Consider the following 23,117-nt stretch of genomic DNA (forward strand, 5'->3'; position numbering starts at 1 on the left):
TACAATTGTTTTGTGGTGGTATTTTTACACTATATATTTTTAATCTTTTCTTTGTCTTTGACACTTATAGAAGTCTTAAGTAAAATGTTCCTTAATTTGTTAGTCTTTTATATCCCTTAAAAGGTTCTTTTTTTCCCTCATTCTTTAGTCACGAACAAAAAAATATAAAAAAGTTACCTTTTCATTCTGACAGATGCAGAAATTGTCATTACATATAAATTCCATAAAATTTATCTCCATTCCTAAGCTAGTGAGATCAATAAAGTTGTTTTATGAGTTACTATGGTAACAAATGGAAGCCATGCAGTCAGATTTAACACACAAAAATATCAAATTTCACATTTTTATTTTTCTTACGAAAATTCCATGTTCTGAGATTATGTTAATCAAATGAGTTCCAAAATGGATCAATTACAAATAAAAAAAATAAAAAGAATTATTAATCATGATATAAATGTATACCAATCAATAGCATGCTTGACAGATATGTAAGCTGGAAATCTATTGGTTCAGCATCCATAAAGCAACATCAATTCTACCTGAACAGGTAAACAGACAGGTGGAATTACAGGTGAGACAAACTCATCTATCAAGTCTCCTCATCAAAAATGCTTAAGAATCAGGGAAAATGGGAGAAAAATTGTTGCGGATAATCAGAAACATGTTTTCCAAATGAAATTTACATTTTTTTCATGGATATTAATACAGATTAAAGAGAAAGAAATTTCTCAAGGAGTACAGGTGAGTTTGACAATTAACAGATAGCAAAAAACAAAACACTCATAAAATTCATTTTACAACTGATATATATCAAATACACAGTCATGACAGGGACTAACATCATGCAAATTTGACTGAATTTTAGATTTCCTTAATTCATAAGTTACAGTCAAATACAATCTTTGCTAATATTCATTAGATTTCCAATATGGCCTTAATTATTGATTAGTTCTGGAACTGTCTTTAACAGAATCAATTGAAAAGCTAAGGATTCTGGGTAAATACAAATATAGCAATAATACTAACCAAACATAGAATAAAGGAGAATTTCATTTTATTTCTCTTATTCGAATAGTATCAAAATAGAAACAGAAAAAAATGCATAATGGTCAACAACATCAGAAGGGTGAAGAATGACAAAATAGAACTATTAAAATCTATTTTTCAAATTTAAATGTTTTTGCTCAAAAAATGATATAAATATAAAGTAATGTTCTTTACCTAATTATTCTTAAGTAAATACATAAATGACTGGCCTTTGAAAAATAAAACAAAGAACAATCAATCAATTATGTAAAAGCAATATCTAATGAGGCCTTCTTACGCTACATATAATCCATTGGGATTTGACTGAAATTAAAAAATTCTTTGCCTTTCAACAACTTTTTTAGTAACTTTACAACAAGAAGCATTAAAATAAAATAAAGCGAAATTTTGAAGAAAAAAAGTAATTCCAGCACATATTATATAGTTCCATATTTCATGTTGACTTTTTTTTTGGTTAAGGTATGTTGATGAACAGTTACAAATGTATATCTGTAATGCTATTCCAGAGGTAATAAATTTATGCAAAAGCAGCAGTGATATAAGTATAAAATTAAACTTTGGAGGTCAATTACTAGTGCATAGCAATTCATATTTCACCACATGTTCAAGTCTTGTCAAGGTGAAGATATCAAGGCTTTTTTTTGTCTAGCCAAATTTAAGATTGTGCCACAGAACTAAGACAAAATATGAAATCAGGTGTAAGACAATTTTAATAAGTAACATGAATGATACTTTAACTAATTTTTAATGCATTTGACTTGCCACTCTCTGAAAACCATCTCATTGTTGAAGGCCGTATGGTGACCTATAGTTTTTAATGTCTGTGTCATTTTGGTCTTATGTGGATAGCTGTCTCATTGGCAATCATACCACATCTTCTCTTTTATATCAACAGTTACACTGTGGGTAACAAAAAATTATCCCAACAAGTGTGTTTCTGTTACATAACATATACAGTAGTATAAATTGTATTGTCCATGACATTTTGAGACTTTATCCTAAGTTTTTTTTACAAAGACTTAATGTGTTAGATCTGACATAATACATGTAGACCCCCCCCCCCCCCCAAAAAAAAAAACACACCTTAAAAATTCCGAAATTTAAACAATTTTTTTTACATGCTTAGGTCACCTTCTCAATCGAGATACGCACTTCATTCCTTATCCCCTTTTATTAATTTTTGTAAATTATCCAATACCATCTCCTCCCAACCTTTAATAGTGGCGACAGTGGTCTTATAAAGACCTACCTATACCAAGATTAGAATATGGACAAATTCCCATGCATGAATTGTTGTTATGTATTATTATGTACTAACATTACACATCATTTTCATACCAGGTTAAGATAGACACTGTTTACCACTCCCCCCCCCCTTTTTTTATCTGATCATTTATTTGTCCCTCTTTATTTAGAAAACTTTCTACGACATCCACTACTCTTCCTCACGAAAAATAAAATAAAATTGACATACCCCTGTTTAAATGTAGAAGTTTGTCGTAGTTAACTACTACATGTATGTTTATACACAAAACAGGAAGTTGACCCCATTGTGTAAATAATAAGATCTTACAAAAAAATAGACTAAAGAAACTTGTGTAACAGCCTTAAATTCATTCAAAAATACCGCCTCCATTAAAATACAGTGATCAAACTGTGATTTAATAGCTAATCAATGACTTGATGGCATTTAAATCCACTCTGGGGCATTTAAATGTCTCTTGATCTGAGAACCATGCTTTCCTTCTTACTACAAATTGTATCATTTTTGTAAGACATATTTAAATATTTCACATGATGAAATATAATAGTAAAGATACACAATTGTATTCATGCTTCAATAGAAATAACAATGTGACTATTTGAAGTGATAAATGAATATATAGGACATTTTTACTTGTAAAACTTTTCATGTGACATATTTGACAGTAGTATTTAGCAGATTTTACAGATAACCTATCCTATTTCATACTCCTACCTTTTAACTTTATAAAGATTACTCCAATGTGATTGTCAATGTATTAACTTTCTGTTTCATATTCCAGACACAAAATCTCACAACTAAAAGAAAGTTTACATAGATGCTAAGGGGTAAGATGGCGTCTCTACCAACTCATCACTAAAAAGAATGCTGGGAGATAGAGAGAGGATTTCATTGGTTAGCTGACCAGATCATCCCGGCTACCATGTGATAGTTCACACAGCTGTGCATCATATCCATGGATACCACACACAGTTTCCTTGGCAACATGTACTTGTTATTTAAAATAGTGACATGGAGGGCTTTAATTACATCCCTGCCAGCTATGCACAAATTACAATTGGACATGTCAAAATGTATAGGAAGAACATTTGATATTTGCCCATTGGGCCTGTTATCTAGATTAAAGATAGATACAAGCAATTATACAACATATCTAAACATTTATAATCATCATATCATTATAGTCACAAATACTTCATTTACATTAGGGGGATGTAATAAACACCACAGGAAGTTTATACAAAGGATTAATTTTACTGTGTATAAAAATCACTATAAAATTCTTAAAATCACTATTTTCACAAAAGTAGCATTTAAACAAAAATCAAGACAGATTTTTTAAAGAAATAAGAGAAAAGTTTAAACTTACATTCACAAATTTATCTTAACCAGAATCACTGAGGCATTTCAGGGACATTTAAATGAGAGTATTGATTAGACAACAGCTGTAGAAAATTCCACATGTCCTTGGATGTAGATGTATGTTTCAAAGCTACACCTACAACTGGCTGCAATTGATTATAACAGGACCACTTGTTGATTGTGACCAGAATACACATAAGATAATGACCTGGAGATGACAATACACACACAAATATAAACTTAATCTATTTATCTATGTCACTGATAATATACAATTATGACATGTACACTATTTTTTTTCTTTTCCTTATTTACATAATAAAATATTTATAGATTGTGTTACATGTTTAGCATGTTTAGGGAATTATATTTTTATTGATTCAATATTTTTTCCTAAACTTTCTAAGAAATATTAAAAAAAACAACATTTGTAGTACTTAATTAATAGGACAAGAAAGATTTAACAATTACTCAGAAATGTAAACACATAAAAGAACATCCTATTCAGATTTTCAAGCCAATGGCAATGACCTTATCCTAGTATATATTTCTAATTGTTTTTGTTTTACTAGAGGCTCAAAGAAGCCTGAATACCTCATCTTGGACAGTCAGAGACAACATTGTATTTGTTAAAATGCAAGAAAGAGTAGCTTTTGATTGTTTGATCTTTATCAATATCTTGAATTGCTAGTCATCTTTACATTAACATTTCTATTTGTCTACTATACTTTTCCAGAAAATAGCTAACAAGAATATGTGTCACTGGGACATCTTGCCCTGCTTGCACTATAACATGTCATGGTCAATAAACTAAAAATCTTTGAAAAACTCTAATTTGGCATATATATATGTATATATGTTAAAGAGAAGATGTGTTTTTTAAGTATAAATTTAATGGTGTCAACTAACTCAAACAAAAACTTGAACCTGATATGCTCTATCAATTTCCACATGACATGACATTAGTTGATCAGTACTTTACTTTTGAATCATCCAAGACATTGCTGATACAAACATTCTATATCAATTTCATAACAAGAGTGAACACACTAAAAGTCTTGCCTGCTGTTCTAATTATGACAGACTTCATGTTGAAAGTCTTTTGAATCAAGGTTTTACTACAAGTATCACATAAACTTTATCAAAATCATGATCCATGTATATATCCACCCTAGCCAAACAGACATGTTTTAAATACAATGATTCTATAAATAAAATAAAGCTGACTATTTGCTTTCAGTATCCAAGAAAAAAAAGCAAGAAAAACAATTGACTAATAAGCTGAGGTCAAGGTCAGATGATACATGCCAGACAGAAATGTATTACTAACTCTCATTCCATGCAAAACCAGTTTTTTTTTAAAGCAGCTGCTGAACCATGATAATAAGGTCAAAGACTAGGGACCTATATAACAGGTAGAAACTTTGTAACAAAAGTGATATATAAATACAAATAATCCAAAGTCATCAACATTCTGAACATGAAGATTTAAACAAATAGTTTATGCAGCCACCTCCCCAAGTTATCATTTAGTGGTTTTTGCATTCATCAACTTTTGATTCAGGTGAGACAAAAGTCTGACAAGATGGTATGTGCCAGTAATATATATTAGATAAACTGATGACAAAGATATATATTTATGGTATTATGCAAATGTTGAAACTAAAATGGCAATATTTAACCATAAACTATGCTCATCATTCAAAGTCAATGAACCATGCATGACTGAAGGTGCAGTGCCAAAAAATCTGTGAAAATGAGAAATGCCAATGCTCATAAAACTTCAAACCAAATACTCATCATAATTAATTCTAGATATCATTCCCCATCCACCAGTGGAGTTCACCATAAACTGACCTAGTTACAAACTAATACTTTGTTGACACTCCTCTTGAATCAGCATGCTTGTGTCTTGCTTTTTTAACTTCTTCAACTCAGAAGAAACCAGACAGTGGCATTATTTTTGTTCATGAATCTTGTCTATAGATGACCTTGCATTATAATTCAAGATATTAGTAACAAGAGTAAACTCGCTGGAATGTCTTAATTGCTTTACTGACCATTGTTTTTATGTTGATAGTCCTAAATACAAACTTTACATGTAATCACATAAACTTAACATGTACATGATCAATGAAAATTAGGTCAAGGTCAGATACACCAAACCTGAATAAATGTACACCTTACAATCTTTTCATATACCAATTAAAGTTGTCCCATTTAATAGCTTATAATCTTAGAAACGAGGTTAACAAGGAAAACTTAACAATGTACCCTGAAAATGAGATCAAGGTCAGATGCTACTTGCCAGACATAATTACCTAACAACCATTCCATACACCAATCAAAGTTGAACTAAAGCTTTTACTATAGGTTCTTAGAAACAAACTTAACCAGGAAAACTTAACATTGCCCAATGTACCATGAAAATGAGATCAAGGTCAGATGACACTTGCCAGACATAATCACCTAACAATCATTCTATACACCAATCAAAGTTGAACTATAGCTAATAAAATAAAATGGTTCGTAGAGTGTAGCTGATACGACTGCAGAGGTCAAATCCAGAATAGATGGTGCAAGTTTGGACACAATTTTGTCTGAATTTGAATTGGGATCAATATGACATAATAATATACGCTTCTTACAAAAAAAAAATGTGGTAACAGATCTCAAAAATTTGAAATGGGCTGAAATATTTGCATTCATTTTACATTGAAGATTTCTTGCTATTGTGCACTATTGTGCTATTGCACAAAACTGTGCAATTGATTATTTCTTGCTATTGCGCAATACTGTGCTATTGCTCAATACTGTGCAATTGAAGATTTCTTGCTATTGTGCTTTTGAATAATACTGTGCAATTGAAGATTTCAATACTGTGCTACAGCTCATAAAATTTACTATACAATTGAAGATTTCCTGCTATTGAACAATACTTCACATAATTTACACATCAAGTTTGGTGTGTATCTCCTGCCATATCAGTATTTTTTACTTTTATATATAAATCAGAAAGAATTACTGTAAAAATGGAAAATTTTAAGAAAAAAAAAAGAAAAAAAAAAGAATGAATAAATAAATTGCTTCACCAAGCACAGCTGGATACTATCGCAGAGGTCCAACCCTGAAGAGTTTGGGCAAAAATGGACACAATATCCCCACTTGATACACGTCTGAATTTAGATTGTTAATAAACAAACAAGAGTGCACATGCTGAAATGTCTCGCCCTCTTTATTAATCATTGATATTATGTTGATAGTCCTAAATATAAAGCTTTATCACAACTGTCACATAAACTTAACATTAACCAAGACAACTAAACATTGACCAATTAACCATGAAAATGAGGTCAAGGTCAGATGAAACATGCCAAGCAGACATGTACAGCTAACAATTCTTCCATACAACAAATATAGTTGACCTATTGCTTATAGAAAAACAGACCAAAACACAACCAGATGCTCCGCAGGGCACAGCTTTATATGACCGCAGAGGTCGAACCCTGAACGGTTGGGGCAAGTATGGACACAACATTCAAGCTGGATACAGCTCTGAATTTGGATTGTGATTAAATAGTTGACACAGCATAGGTTTCTGACACAGAATGAATGTGGCCTAATGAACTTAATTTTTTTTTTTTTTGCTTTTGAGCAATTTACTATGCTGTTGAATATTAATCCTCTCAAAGAAAAAATATTTGAAGAAATTTTCTTTTTAAATTTTGAAATCTGAAATAAGAAAAAAAAATTGACCCACACCAATTTTTTTTCACTTCCCCCTTTCCCTTATTCCAAAAATGATCTCAATTCAAATTTCTAATGGAGTTTGAAACAATAACTACTCACTTAAATACATCATAACATATTAAAATATAAAATGTCATAGTCACGGTTAAAATTAATATTAATTATTAGTAACTTCTAAAAAAATAAATGGGTAATGTGTCCAAAAGGACACAGATGATGCCCCCGCTAGCATATAAAGTTATAAAGGGACATAACTCAAGAACTGTAAAAGTGAAGCTGCCAAAAATTGAACTTCAACTGAGTTTAGAGGTAATGTGCATTATATACACATTTCATTAAATTTAGGTGAGACAAACTTAAGTTAAGAGTCAGAAACTAAACAATTCTTCAATTTTTCCACTTGTAAAGGGGCATAACCCTAGAATGGTAATCAAAGTGCTTGTAATCACTGAATGGGAAAGATTGCTTTAATTTATCAGTTGGTAGTAAAGTGAATATTGCATTTTATATTGTATGTAGCATTGATTTAAGTAAATTCAACTTCTATTCTTGACAAAGAACGATAACTCCAATTTTCGAAGAAGATTATATAAAGCATTGGTTTTAGGTGATTCAAAAACAATTCTGGACAAAGAAAGATAACTCCAATTTATTGACTTGAAAGTACAAAAATGCTTATGTTTGGCCCCTTTTTTGGCCCTTTATTCCTAGACTATTTGCCCCATAACCCTTAAAATATATCTCAACCTTCTACTTATGGTATTAAATATTTTGGTACAATTTCAGAACAATTGAAATACTTTTACACAACTTATTGTTCTGACACTAGATAAATGCTATTTTTGGGCCCTTTGGGTCCATAATTCCTAAACCTAAGGGACCATAACCTTCAAAATCAATCCCAAGCTTCCTTTTGTGGTTATAAACATTGTGTTAAAATTTTATTGATTTTTATTTACTTATACTAAAGTAATTATCCGGAAACCATCTGTCTTCGGACGACGACGACATGATACCAATATACTACCGCAAAATATTTTGCGATCGTATAAAAACTTAACACTGAGCAATGAATCGTGAAAATGAGGTCAAGTTAAAAACAAGAGTGCACACGCTGAAATGTCTCGCCTTCTATACTAATCATTGATATTATGTTGATAGTCCTAAGTATAAAGCTAAGCTTTAATACAACTGTCACATAAACTTAACATTAACCAAGATAACTAAACAAAGACCAATGAACCTTGAAAATGAGGTCAAGGTCAGATTAACCATGCCAGGCAGACATGTACAGCTAACAATGCTTCTATACAACAAATATAGTTGACCTATTACTTATAGTTTAAGAAAAATAGACCAAAACACAGAAACTTAACACTGTGCAATGAACCGTGAAAATGAGGTCACGGTCAAATAAAACCTGCGCGACTGACATAAAGATCATAAAATATTTCCATACACCAAATATAGATGACCTACGGCATATAGTATTAGATAAAAAGACCAAAACTCAAAAACTTAACTTTGACCACTGAACCATGAAAATGAGGTCAAGGTCACATGACATCTGCCCGCTAGATAGGTACACCTTACAATCATTCCATACAACAAATATAGTAGACCTATTGCATATAGTATGAGAAAAACAGACCAAAACACAAAAATTTAACTATAACCACTGAACCATGAAAATGAGGTCAAAGTCAGATGACACCTGCCAGTTGGACATGTACACCTTACAGTCCTTCCATACACCGAATATACTAGCCCTATTGCTTGTAGTATCTGAGATATGGACTTGACCACCAAAACTTAACCTTGTTCACTGATCCATGAAATGAGGTCGAGGTCAAGTGAAAACTGTCTGACAGACATGAGGACCTTTCAAGGTACGCACATATCAAATATAGTTATCCTATTACTTATAATAAGAGAGAATTCAACATTACAAAAAATTTGAACTTTTTTTTCAAGTGGTCACTGAACCATGAAAATGAGGTCAAGGACATTGGACATGCGACTGACGGAAACTTCGTAACATGAGGTATCTATATACAAAGTATGAAGCATCCAGGTCTTCCACCTTCTAAAATATAAAGCTTTTAAGAAGTTAGCTAACACCGCCGCCGCCGCCGGATCACTATCCCTATGTCGAGCTTTCTGCAACAAAAGTTGCAGGCTCGACAAAAAACCTGCGTGATTGACATACAGATCATAAAATATTTCCATACACCAAATATAGTTGACCTATGGCATATAGTATCAAATAAAGACCAAAAACTCAAAAACTTAACTTTGATCACTGAACCATGAAAATGAGGTCAAGGTCAGATGACATCTGCCCGCTAGACATGTACACTTTACAATCATTCCATATAACAAATATAGTAGACCTATTGCATAAAGTATGAGAAAAACAGACCAAAACACAAGAACTTAACTTTAACCACTGAACCATGAAAATGAGGTCAAGGTCAGATGACACCTGCAAGTTGGACATGAACACCTTACAGTCCTTCCATACACCGAATATACTAGACCTATTGCTTATAGTATCTGAGATATGGACTTGACCACCAAACCTTAACCTTTTTCACTGATCCATTAAATGAGGTCGAGGTCAAGTGAAAACTGTGTGACGAGCATGAGGACCTTGCAAGGTACATACATACCAAATATAGTTATCCTATTACTTATAATAAGAGAGAATTTAACATTACAAAAAATCTGAACTTTTTTTTCAAATGGTCACTGAACCATGAAAATGAGGTCAAGGACATTGGACATGTGACTGAACGAAACTTCGTAACATGAGGCATCTATGTACAAAGTATGAATCATCCAGGTCTCCCACCTTCGAAAATATAAAGCTTTTAAGAAGTTAGCTAACACTGCTGCCAGATCACTATCCCTATGTTGAGCTTTCTGCAACAAAAGTAGCAGGCTCGACAAAAAAATCTTTCCCAAGATATGGTCATAATCTCAATTCGAATTTCCAATGGAGTTTGCAACCATAATAACCTATCTAAATACATCATTTAAGTCATATGAAATTTCAAATTAAACTAGAGGCTCTCAAGAGCTGTATCGCTCACCTGACTCTACCTGGTTTTTTGAAATCATATAAAAAAAGATAAAATTTGGCTACAAAGTAACAACACTTGGCCAGAACCTCATTAGGAAAGGAACATTTCTGCTATGTTTGGTTTCATTCAATTCAGTGACTCTCTAAAAGATGAAATTTGTATGTTTTTCCCATAGCGTCCTATGTTAAACTTAGCCCCCCGCTGGCAGCCATCTTGGATGATGGTTCAGCTACAAAGTAACAACACTTGGTCAGCATCTCATAAGGCACATTCATACTAGGTTTGGTTTCATTTCATTCAGTGGTTCTCTAAAAGAAGTCATTTGTATGCATCTTCCATAGGGTCCTATGTTAAACTAAGTCCCCGCCGCTGGCAGCCATCTTGGATTATGGATCGGCTACAAAGTTACAAAACTTTGTCAACACTTCATTAAAACATTTATGCTATGCTTGGTTTCATTCCATTCAGTGGTTCTCTAAAAGAAGTCATTTGTATGCATTTCCCATAGGGTCCTATGTTAAACCAAGTTCCCTGCTGGTGGCCATCTTGGATGTTGGATTGGTGACAAAGTAACAACACTTGATCAGCATCTGATAAGGAACATTCATGCTATGTTTGACTTCATTTCATTCAGTGGTTCTCTAAAAGAAGACATTTGTATGTATTTCTCATTGGGTCCTATGTTAAACTAAGTCCCCCGCTGGCGGCCATCTTGGATGATGGATTGGCTACAAAGTAACAACACTTGGCAAGCACCTCATTAGGAAAGGAACATTTATGCTATGTTTGGTTTCATTCAAAACAGTGGTCCTCTAAAAGATGAAATTTGCATGTTTTTCCCATAGGGTCCTATGTTAAACTTAGACACCCGCTGGCAGCCATCTTCGATGATGGTTAAGCTACAAAATAACAACACTTAGTCAACACTTCATAAGGAACATTCATGCCATGTTTGGTTTTATTCCATTCATTGGTTCTCTAGAAGAAGTCATTTGTATGTATTTCCCATAGGGTCCTATGTTAAACTAAGTCCCCCACTGGTGGCCATCTTGGATGATGGATCGGCAACAAAGTAACAACACTTGGTCAACACATCATAAGGAACATTCATGCCATGTTTTGTTTCATTCCATTCAGTGGTTCTCTAGAAGAAGTTCAAAATGTAAAAAGTTAACGCCGACGACCAAATCATTTCTCAAAACAACAATTATGTTTAGATTGATGAAAACATTGATATTATGTAAACAAAACGAAGATTTTCATACCTTGTCAGAGGAAAAATCGATCACGACCTCTTTGTTAGTACCTATATCCCCTGTACCGATGATACACAGTGCAAATGGCTAGTTTTTATTATATGCTATTTTCTTAAGAAAATTTATAATTTGTCTAAATTTAGATGAAGTTTACTTTTTTTATTTGCTCACTTCCAGCAAACAATTCGCCAACATGTTTTCCGTATGCAGCATGACCTTTCTCTTAAAAATCAAGAGATCACAATACACAAGTGTGAACGGAAACCAAAAAGAAACATTGCTCTGTTATCAACATAAACTATATCTTAATGTACCTGTTAGGCCAACTAAAATTAAGAAGATTTTCATCCAGATTTTTGAAAAAAAATTGGGCTGTTGGGAGGATTTTATTTTTTAAATTTTGTTTTATATGAAACCTGCTTGTGAGGTGTTCTTCAAATATATTTATACATGTGTAAGGAATCGTACATAATTTTTCAAATTCTTCAATGAATATCTCTGATTGACAACCAGTGTAAGATATATGTATGTATTGGTTCAAGAATTGGATTAACATTAGTTTTCACCGGTCACTCGTGTGACTTTAAGTCTTCAAATAGAAAATGATATACATAATCATGGCTAAAATAAATTGTCTTCAAATTACCTTCATCAGCATTTTTAAAATAGTAACTTCTAAAAATAAGTTCACAGCTAGTCACCTCAAGACAATACAACATTCCTTCATGCATAATTTAAGGGCAGTGTAAGGGAGGTAATCTAATAAATTTAAATTATTGTTGTGTTTGAATTAAGTTATAGTCTGGAAACTAGAAAAATGCTTATTTGGAACCTTTTTTTGGCCTAAACTGTTTGGACCATAACCCCAATAAACCATTCCAACCTTCCTTTTGTGGTAATAAACCTAGTGTTTCAATTTCATACATTTTTATTGACTTGTACTAAAGTTATTGTCCGGAAGCTAAATGTCCTGGACGCCGAATGGATGCAATACTGTGCAATTGAAGATTTCTTGCTATTGCACAATACTGTGCAATGGAAAATTTCTTGCTATTGCACAATACTGTGAAATTGAAGATTTCTTGCTATAGCTGAATATTGTGCAATTGAAAATTTCTTGCTATTGCACAATACTTAATATAATAATTTTGGATCCTGATTTGGACCAACTTGAAAACTGGGCCCATAATCAAAAATCTAAGTACATGTTTAGATTCAACATATCAAAGAAGCCCAAGAATTCAATTTTTGTTAAAATCAAACTTAGTTTGATTGCATATTTTGGCGTTAATATTGATTCACTTATAGGGTCTTTGCATCGGAACTAAACACATTTATTTAAAAACCAGTTGTTGGCCTGACACGGGTTATGTTCTTCTCATATATGTTATGATGGTATGATACTAAACCCCTAACGGGAAGGATTGTGCCTGATGTTCATATGATGAAATCATAATCTTTCAGTCAGTTTAATTGAAGTCTGGAGCTGGCATGTCAGTTAACTGCTAGTAGTCTGTTGTTATTTATGTATTATTGTCATTTTGTTTATTTTCTTTGGTTACATCTTCTGACATCAGACTAGGACTTTTCTTTAACTAAATTTTAATTTGCGTATTGTTATGTGTTTACTTTTATAGGGGGAGGGTTGAGATCTCTACATTGAAGACCTGTTGGTGACCTTCTGCTGTTGTTTTTTTGTTTTTTTCTATGGTCGGGTTGTTGTCTCTGGCACATTCCCCATTTCCATTCTCAATTTTATTGGTTTAATTTTGGACCCTTTGGACTTTAATGTAGACCAATTTGAAAACAGGACCAAAAATTAAGAATCTACATACACATTTAGATTTGGCATATCAAAGAACCCCAATTATTCAATTTTTGATGAAATCAAACAAAGTTTAATTTTGGACCCTGATTTGGACCAACTTGAAAACTGGGCCAATAATCAAAAATCTAAGTACATTTTTAGATTCAGCATATCAAAGAACCCCAAGGATTCAATTTTTGTTAAAATCAAACAGTTTAATTTTGGACCCTTTGGACCTTAATGTAGACCAATTTGAAAACGGGACCAAAAATTAAGAATCTACATACACAGTTAGATTCGGCATATCAAAGAACCCCAAGTATTCAATTATTGATGAAATCAAACAAAGTTTGTTTTTGGACCCTTTGGGCCCCTTATTCCTAAATTGTTGGGAACAAAACTCCCAAAATCAATCCCAACCTTCCTTTTATGGTTATAAACCTTGTGTTAAAATTTTGTTGATTTCTATTTACTTATACTAAAGTTATGGTGCAAAAACCAAGAAAAATGCTTATTTGGGCCCTTTTTGGCCCCTAATTCCTAAACTGTTTGGACCTCAACTCCCAAAATCAATCCCAATCTTCCTTTTGTGGTAATAGACCTTGTGTTTAAATTTCATTGATTTCTATTTACTTAAACTAAAGTTATAGTGCAAAAACCAAGAAAATGCTTATTTTGGGCCCTTTTTGGCCCCTTATTCCTTAACTGTTGGGACCAAAACTCCCAAAATCAATCCCAACCTTCCTTTTGTGGTCATTAACCTTGTGTTAAAATTTCATAGATTTATATTCACTTTTACTAAAGTTAGAGTGCGAAAACTAAAAGTATTCGGACGACGACGACCCATACGTGATACCAATATACAACTAGTGTTGGATAATCGGTTGAAATCACCAACCGATTATCTATTACAATCGGTTGACAGCAACCAACCGACTATCGGTAATAATCGCATCATAATACCTTGCAATTTTTTAAAATAAAATCATGCATTTAGTCTCATTGTACATGTCTAATGTGTATATTCCATATCATTGCAGAGTTTATATATTCATATTTGATCTTTTGTTTCCTTTTCATATTTCATTTAGCAATTAAAACAATGAATTAATAAGAATCAAGATTCAGATTGAACATATTTTATCCCATAATTACAACATTAACTACCAACAGTGACACTTAACATTTCTAAATTTCAATGGTGTAACTCACATTACAATTTCAATAAAATAGCTGTATAAACATTTGAATGCTTCTAATTAAGAAAAGATATATAAAGTTTTAAACTTTAAGAAATTTAAAATTAACAGAAAAAAATAAAACAATGCATTTGCATTGAAATATATACAGTAAACAAAGGGGATTAAGCCAATGTCTGTAAATTCGCGTAGAATGTTGTTATTCACTTTTGTGATCATTATTTTTCTGTAAATTGTGTCATTCGTGAGTCTGAACTTATAATTGCAAGAATGCGGAATCATTACATAGTTGAACCGTATCCGATTTGTGATTTTTATATTTTTCAACGGCGGACAAATTTCAGAAAATTTACAAAAATAAACGATGTCTGACAAGCAATTTGAAAAGGAATATGATGTTTTTGATGCTACAAATGGATGAAACATTAATAAAAGGCAATTTGCAACACGTTCTAATGAAGCAAAGAAATTATTTTGTCTAAAATCAGAAGGATTTTATGTACGCTCTCAAGTATTGAAAGAAAGTATTTCATACAAAGTCATTAATTTTAAATAACATTCCATCAATCTGTATATATTTATAGTCAATGCTTTTGTCACATTTATAAAGAAGGAAATTGGTTATGTCTTTTAATTATAGGATGTTTGAGATTGTTATTGTCATCGATTGATATTTTTTGTTATTATTTGTTTGACTGCGCACCTAAAATGCAAACCGCAAACGGACCGGAAGTTGATAAGCTAAAGGTCCGGAAACTTAAACGACAATCGATTGAACAAAATCCCAATCGATTATCGACATCGCTAGGCTCAACCAACTGATTTCCGACTTATTCCGATCATCGGAACAACACTATATACAACCAAAAAAATTTTCAATTTTTGTGGTCGTATAAAAACAAGAATGTGTCCATAGTACATGGATGCCCCACTTTATCATTTTCTCTGTTCAGTAGAGTGTGAAATTGGGGTAAAAACTCTAGTTTGGCATTAAAATTTGAAGATCATATCAAAGGAAAAATGTGTACTAAGTTTCTAGTTGATTGGACTTCAACTTTATCAAAAACTACCTTGACCAAAACTTTAACCTGAAATGGGACATTTTACAATTTCAGAGAGATCCATAACACTTAAACACAAGTTTTGTCTGAAAACTATATAATTGCTTCTTTTTGGCCCCTTATTTCTGAACATTTGGGGCAACTACCCCAATACACAATCCTAGCCTTCCCTTTGAGGTATGTTACCTTGCATTACAATTTCAGAGAGATCCATACACTCAAACACAAGTTATCTTGAAACTAGAACCAGGTGCTCCGCAGGGCGCAGCTTTATACGACCGCAGAGGTCGAACCCTGAACAGTTGGGGCAAGTATGGACAAAACATTCAAGCGTGATACAGCTCTGAATTTGGATTGAGATCAAATTTTTGACATTACATGGGTTTTTTTTACACAAAACAAATGTCAAGATTTTACAAATCAATTAAAGATTTCTTCTTCAAACTTTTTAAATCTAAAATTAAATAGTTGACACAGCATAGGTTTCTAAAACAGGATGAATGTGGTCTAATGAACTTAAAAGGTTTTTTTTGCCTTTGAGCAATTCACTATGCGGTTGAATATTAATCCTCTCAAAAAAATGTTTGAAGAAATTTTCTTTTTATTTATGAAATCTGAAATGAGAAAAATTTAAACCCCCCCCCCTTTTTTTCACATCCCGTTTCCCTTTTTCCAAAACTGATATCAATTCAAATTTCTAATGGAGTTTGCAACAATAACTACTCTTTTAAATACATCATAAAATATTAAAAAGTAAAATAAAGTGCTTGTTATCACTGAATGGTGAAGATTGGTTGGTAGTAAAAGTGAATATACATTGTTTATTGTATAAAACAATAAAAAAAACTTCATCAGCAACATTTTATATTGGCAAATTTCCAATGAAGTTATTTACATAAAGTTATTGGCAAATAAAAATAGAAAATGACATCATAGTCATGTCTGGCAAATGTCCAACATACATTATCTAAAAACATTTTAGATAAGATAAGGAAAAAAAAGCTTCATCAGCAACATTTTATATTGGCAAATTTCCAATGAAGTTATTTATATAAAGTTATTGGCAAATAAAAATAGAAAATGACATCATAGTCATGTCTGGCAAATTTCCAACATATATTATCAACTACTATTCTATACAAAGAAAGATAACTCCAATTGAAAATTAATTGCTATTGCACAATATTGTGCAATTAGATATTTCTTGCTATTGTGCAATACTGTGCAATTGAAAATTTCTTGCTATTGCACAATACTTGATATGGAATCCTGATTTGGACCAACTTGAAAACTGGGCCCATAATCAAAAATCAAAGTACATATTTAGATAAAGCATATCAAATAAGCCCAAGAATTTAATTTTTGTTAAAATCAAACTTAGTTTAATTTTGGACCCTTAGGACCTTAATGTAGACCAATTTGAAAACTGGACCAAAAATTAAGAATCTACATACACAGTTAGATTTGGCATATCAAAGAACGCATTTATTCAATTTTTGATGAAATCAAACAAAGTTTAATTTTGGACCCCCATTTGGACCAACTTGAAAACTAGGCCAATAATTAAAAATCTAAGTACATTTTTAAATTCAGCATATCAAAGAACCCCAAGGATTCAATTTTTGTTAAAATCAAACCAAGTTTAATTTTGGACCCTTTGGACCTTAATGTAGACCAATTTGAAAACGGGACCAAAAATTAAGAATCTACATACATAGTTAGATTCGGCATATCAAAGAAAAACTAAGTTTAATTTTGGACCCTTTGGACCTTAATGTAGACCAATTTGAAAACGGGACCAAAAATTAAGAATCTACATACATAGTTAGATTCGGCATATCAAAGAACCCCAATTATTCAATTTTTGATGAAATCACACAAAGTTCAATTTTGGACCCTTTGGGCCCCTTATTCCTAAACTGTTAGGACCAAAACTCCCAAAATCAAACCCAACCTTCCTTTTATGGTCATAAACCTTGTGTTTAAATTTCATAGATTTCTATTTACTTATACTAAAGTTATGGTGCAAAAACCAAAAATAATGCTTATTTGGGCCCCTTTTTGGCCCCTAATTCATAAACTGTTGTGACCTCAACTCCAAAAATCAATCCCAACCTTCCTTTTGTGGTCATAAACCTTGTGTTAAAATTTCATTCATTTCTATTTACTTATACTAAAGTTATTGTGCGAAAACCAAGAATAATGCTTATTTGGGCCCTTTTTTGGCCCTTAATTCCTAAACTGTTGGAACCAAAACTCCCAAAATCAATCCCAACCTTCCTTTTGTGGTCATAAACCTTGTGTCAAAATTTCATAGATTTCTATTCACTTAAACTAAAGTTATAGTGCGAAAACCAAGAAAATGCTTATTTGGGCCCTTTTTGGCCCCTAATTCCTAAAATGTTGGGACCAAAACTCCCAAAATCAATCCCAACCTTCCTTTTGTGGTCATAAACCTTGTGTTAAAATTTCATTGATTTCTATTCACTTTTACTAAAGTTAGAGTGCGAAAACTAAAAGTATTCAGACGACGACGACGCAGACGACGACGCCAACGTGATAGCAATATACGACCAAAAAATTAAAATTTTTGCGGTCGTATAAAAATGCATGTTTTGGTCCCTTTTTTGGCCCTTAATTTCTAAACTGTTGGTACCATAACCCCCCAAGATCAATCCCAACTTTCTGGTAAAGTTCCATAGAGATCCATTCACTAAGGTTATTGTTTGGAAACCAAATGTGTCTTCCAAAGAAGCCGACAACATCATACCAAATACAAAATGTTGTATAAATCCTTAACACTGAGCAATGACCCATGAAAATGAGGTCAAGGTCAAATAAAACCTGCTAGACTGACATGTACATGGTAAAATAAACAAAATATTGATTTATTGCATTAAGTATTAGAAATAAATGGGAAAATATTGCCCCCACTAGCATAAAACATTATAAAGGGACATAAATCAAAACCTTTAAAAGTGACACTACCCTAATTAGTACTTGATCTGAGTTTTGTAATAATAAGCATTGTGTATGAAACGCCAGCAGTTCAAGTAATTATTTAGACGAAACACGAAATGTGCTGAAACAAATGATAGATAAAAACAACAGTAGTATACCGATGTTCAAAACTCATAAATCGATAGAAAAAAACACATTTGGTTGAGCCAACTGAAACCAACTTCGACATAGGTACGGACATGGGTAAAACTTAATGCCCCCGCTGGTAATAAAATAAAATAATTTCTAAATTTACAGTATCTATTAAAGTTAACAAATGACGTTATGACAGACAATGAGATGAGAGAAGCTCACTTGGCTTCTCCCACAGGTGTCCCACAAGTTTTCTAACAATATCATTCTTTTAACTATTTTCATATCATGTATTGATGATAACTTCTTCTATGTAATGTTTCAGAAATCTTTTATAAAGATATTTGGTATGGCAAACATACCAAATATCATTGACCTTCCACTAATAGTTCACCCTAGACTGACCTATTCACAAAATAATATATCGTTGATACAGACAAAAAAATGGCACACCTTTTTCTAGCTTGGATTTTGTTGCAGTGAGACATAAAATGGTTGACTAGCACACAGCCACAGGTGAGAATTTTTAATACACAAACAAAAAGGAAAAGGAAAGTGAATACTGTAATCAGTGTTCCAGCTAGCATGAAATGGAGGGGCGTCGCGCCCCGCCCATGAAATTTTGCACCCCTGTGCCCTTTTGAAAAAAAGTTTAAAAAATGATCTTTTTTCCTCATATCGTCGCCATTTTGTTGAGTTCTTCATACACACACTTCATTAAGACAACAGTTTAAAATTGTTGACACTTGTTACCTGTATATAATCACCTATTTGATTAGAGTCAATTACTTAATCAGGTGAAATTTACGACCCTGTCTAATCCCTTTGCCCTGAAGCACCAAACATCCAAGTTAAATGAGTTGATTTTTTACCACCTGATGATGCAAAATAGAATTTATAAAATAAATGTGAACAGTGTTCATTTCTATTGTATTTGTTATTTATAAAATAACGTTCATTAGAAAAGAATCATTCCAATAGTATAATTGTAAATTGTCAACAAGCAAAATGCCGACGAAAAAAAAGAAAAATTGACCAAATCGGAAATGACAAGAAGAAAATATCAAAGACTTGCCAATCTATTACATCTTTTTTCAAGAATATATATAATGACCATCAAAAGTAAAAAAATAATTTAATTCTTTACCTTTATGAAAAATCGAGAAGAAAAAAGGTTTCTATCAAATATTGCAATTGTTCTTCTATTGTAAAGTGCTGCCCATTACGGAGCACTCGAAAGTCTGATTTTTCTATCATTTTTTCTTAAATTGAAATCCGTTTTGACTAACTTTAATATTGATATTATTACATACTCTCAACATGAAGTATACAGAGATGCTTGTTGAATTACAAAATAGAATCAATTTATTATTGTGCTGATAAGGAGCTCTCGAAAGTCCGATTTTTGTATTAATTCTCTTATTGAAATCACAGGCACTTGTTTCTATCCATTGGAAGACCCCCTATAAATGTATATTTATGTAAATATACTTTGATAGGGGGTCTTCCAATGCACATAGATGAAGAGAAAAATGAATGGTTGGCTTGAGAAACAAAAATATTATCCCTGTATCAAATCTATCTTCGATTGCAATGAGTATGCTCCTTTAGGATAAGGGGGCTGCCCCATTCATTGCAATTATTCTGTCTCTTGAGAAATTAAATATTCCCAAACTGTATGGCCTGTGTGAATTGAATTGAAACATTTCAGTACGATAATTCACTTTTAATGGGGTGCTATGGATTTCACCTTAGGCCTAAAATAAAATATTGTTTGTTTCCCCAATTCTCAACCTACTCGTAAAATGTTATTGTCAAAACTAAGTCAAATATTATTTTATTCATTTCCAATTTTCTGGCTTGCTGGATTGTACGATATTGTTCAAGCTTTTTTGAAAAATAAAACTATTTCCCTACCTATCTACCCACACCTGGCTTGGCAGGGTCGGGATTGGGGAAACAAACAATATATTAATTTAGGCCTTATACAAAGTCTTAAGATTTTTCTTTTTTTAATTAAAGCCTGGCATCTCTTCCAAAATATAACCAGTCAGATGTCTAATATACTTTTTTTAAGTTGTCTTTTATTTCAATTGAGGAAGTTTCAATGGTTAATTTTTTTTAACACACTTCTACCTGCATGACTTGTCTTTTGAATCTTTAATATCTACATTTTCTGATGCAAATACTTGACTCGTGAAAACATTCTAGTAAATATGCATATATGTCAGTGAAAATGTTTCTTTAAAATAATTCTGGTCATGCCTTGTTTATAAGGGTTCCAGTATTTCATTTAAGAATTGAATGTTTCTTTTTGAAACTTCATTGGGGTGTAAAAGTGTTGACTGAAGTACATTGTGTATGAAGCGCGGAAGCAAACAAACATATTTTTATGGTTGGCCTTCTATATTATTTCATTGACAAATAAATGGGGAATGTGTCCATGGGAACAGATGATGCCCACGCTCCACTCTATCAGTACAAGAGGAACTACCTGCTGAAGTGTATACTCAAGTAATTACAGAGGGCAATGATGTCAATGCAATCCAATAGTTCTGTTGAGACAGACTAACCAATCAATTTCATAAACTCAATTACTCACCAATCGTTTTCCCTCATTTTGACTGATTTCTTCTTAATGTAGTGTAATTTTATATTTCTTTCATTTTCTGTTAAATTTCACCTTTAATGAAAATAGGTATAAGAGTTTTAGAAATAATGTCAATTTATCCAAGTTGTATCCTGGTAATATCTTTCTTTCACACACACACTTTTCATGTAAATAATTATTGCCTCAGTAACTAAGCTTTTAGTTTATGAAAATACGTACATTGAATCATACAAAGTTTGTACAACTACCTCAAACACTGCAAATGGGCATACTTGTATATGCACTGTCAGAGGCCTTTAACTAATTACTACATGTACCACTGCAAATGGTCATACTTGTATATGAACTGAGGCCTTTAACTAATTACTACCACTGTACTTTGAAGGATAGATTTCTCATTGGCATTAATATCACATTTCACCATTTTTATATACATGCCCGCCAAGGCCAGTTACAGTTTATTCAGAAATTATTGCGAGGTTTTCATAACTGGGAATAATGCGACTATGAGAAAATCGCAATATTAAGATCTTGCGTTCTCATATTTTATCTGTAATTGCGATAATTATTATTGCATTATTGTCAATTCTTTGAAAATCCCAATAATAAATGCACACAATAATTTATGAATATACAGAAGTTGAAGTAGTAGTTCCTAAATATAAATCAATCCTACATTAGAACTATGATGTCTCACCTGGTTTAATTTGTATACTTGGTGGTTGTTTTGACATAAGAATCTCTTTTTAATTTAAATATCCAAGAAAACTTTAATAATTCACTTAAATGGTAAAATGTTGATAATGCAAGGTAAAGGATCTCAAAAGAAAAAATATTTAGAGATATGTCTCACGTGCCTTGAAGCAGAATCAGTAGCAGTGAATTTGAAAGCCTTTAACAATATAATTTCATGTATTGTGGAGGAGAGAGACAGTCCTCTGTCTTCACAATGAACATTTATAAAATCTTCAGGCTCCAAACTCAAATTTGAAATTTTTTAGTTAAGATTCTGTTGGCCTGTATATATATAGACTTGATTTTTACAGGCCAGAGGGAAATTTGACAAGCCTGTAAACCTTATTGCTATTTGTCTGCCATTTCTGAACATCACAAAACAAAGGTTCCGAATTTTTTAATGTCATAATACAAATATCTGAAACCCCAATGGAAAAGTGTTTGATGTAAGAGGTCATTAGTGCAGACTCAGAAGTCAACAGCTACAGAATTCCAAATAGCGATAAGGTGTATCATTTCCCTTTTGTTTTTAATATAATTTACTTTTAGTTATATTCTACAAAAAAAATATAGTGCAAGGTGAAAAATCAACTTTCAAGGAAGTAAATAATTTACAACACAATTTCTGTAATATCCAAAATATACAATAGCCTGAATAGGTTTTTAAGTTTTCTATGTACAATAAAATTTGGTACAGTGCCAAAGTTTTTCATCACTAATATGACTCATTCTTGTGCGTATCAGTCTAGAACCACTCGTTCCTAGTCAGTGAGTGTTAAATTTATAGGGACACTTATCTAATCAACAATTAAATACAAAACATAACCGTATGTAGCTCAATATGTG

General features: G+C 32.2%; 1 protein-coding gene across 5 annotated transcripts in view; it reads right to left on the minus strand.

Annotated features, from left to right (window-relative positions):
* LOC143067536 (forkhead box protein N3-like) overlaps nucleotides 1–23,117 on the minus strand; it is a 37,348-nt gene that overhangs the window by 13,949 nt on the left and 282 nt on the right. For 2 of the 5 annotated variants that reach the window (XM_076240877.1, XM_076240871.1), the window contains exon 1: nucleotides 178–200. In XM_076240877.1, the coding sequence (XP_076096992.1) occupies nucleotides 178–185 (8 nt within the window). In that variant the 5' untranslated portion in view covers nucleotides 186–200. Of the gene's footprint in view, nucleotides 1–177; nucleotides 201–3,025; nucleotides 3,164–3,680; nucleotides 3,865–21,527; nucleotides 21,609–23,117 lie in introns of those variants that run through there. The other 3 variants (XM_076240874.1, XM_076240876.1, XM_076240875.1) reach the window with 3 other exon arrangements.

Source organism: Mytilus galloprovincialis, chromosome 3 (assembly GCF_965363235.1).
Source record: "Mytilus galloprovincialis chromosome 3, xbMytGall1.hap1.1, whole genome shotgun sequence".
NCBI classification, from domain to species: Eukaryota; Metazoa; Mollusca; class Bivalvia; order Mytilida; family Mytilidae; genus Mytilus; species Mytilus galloprovincialis.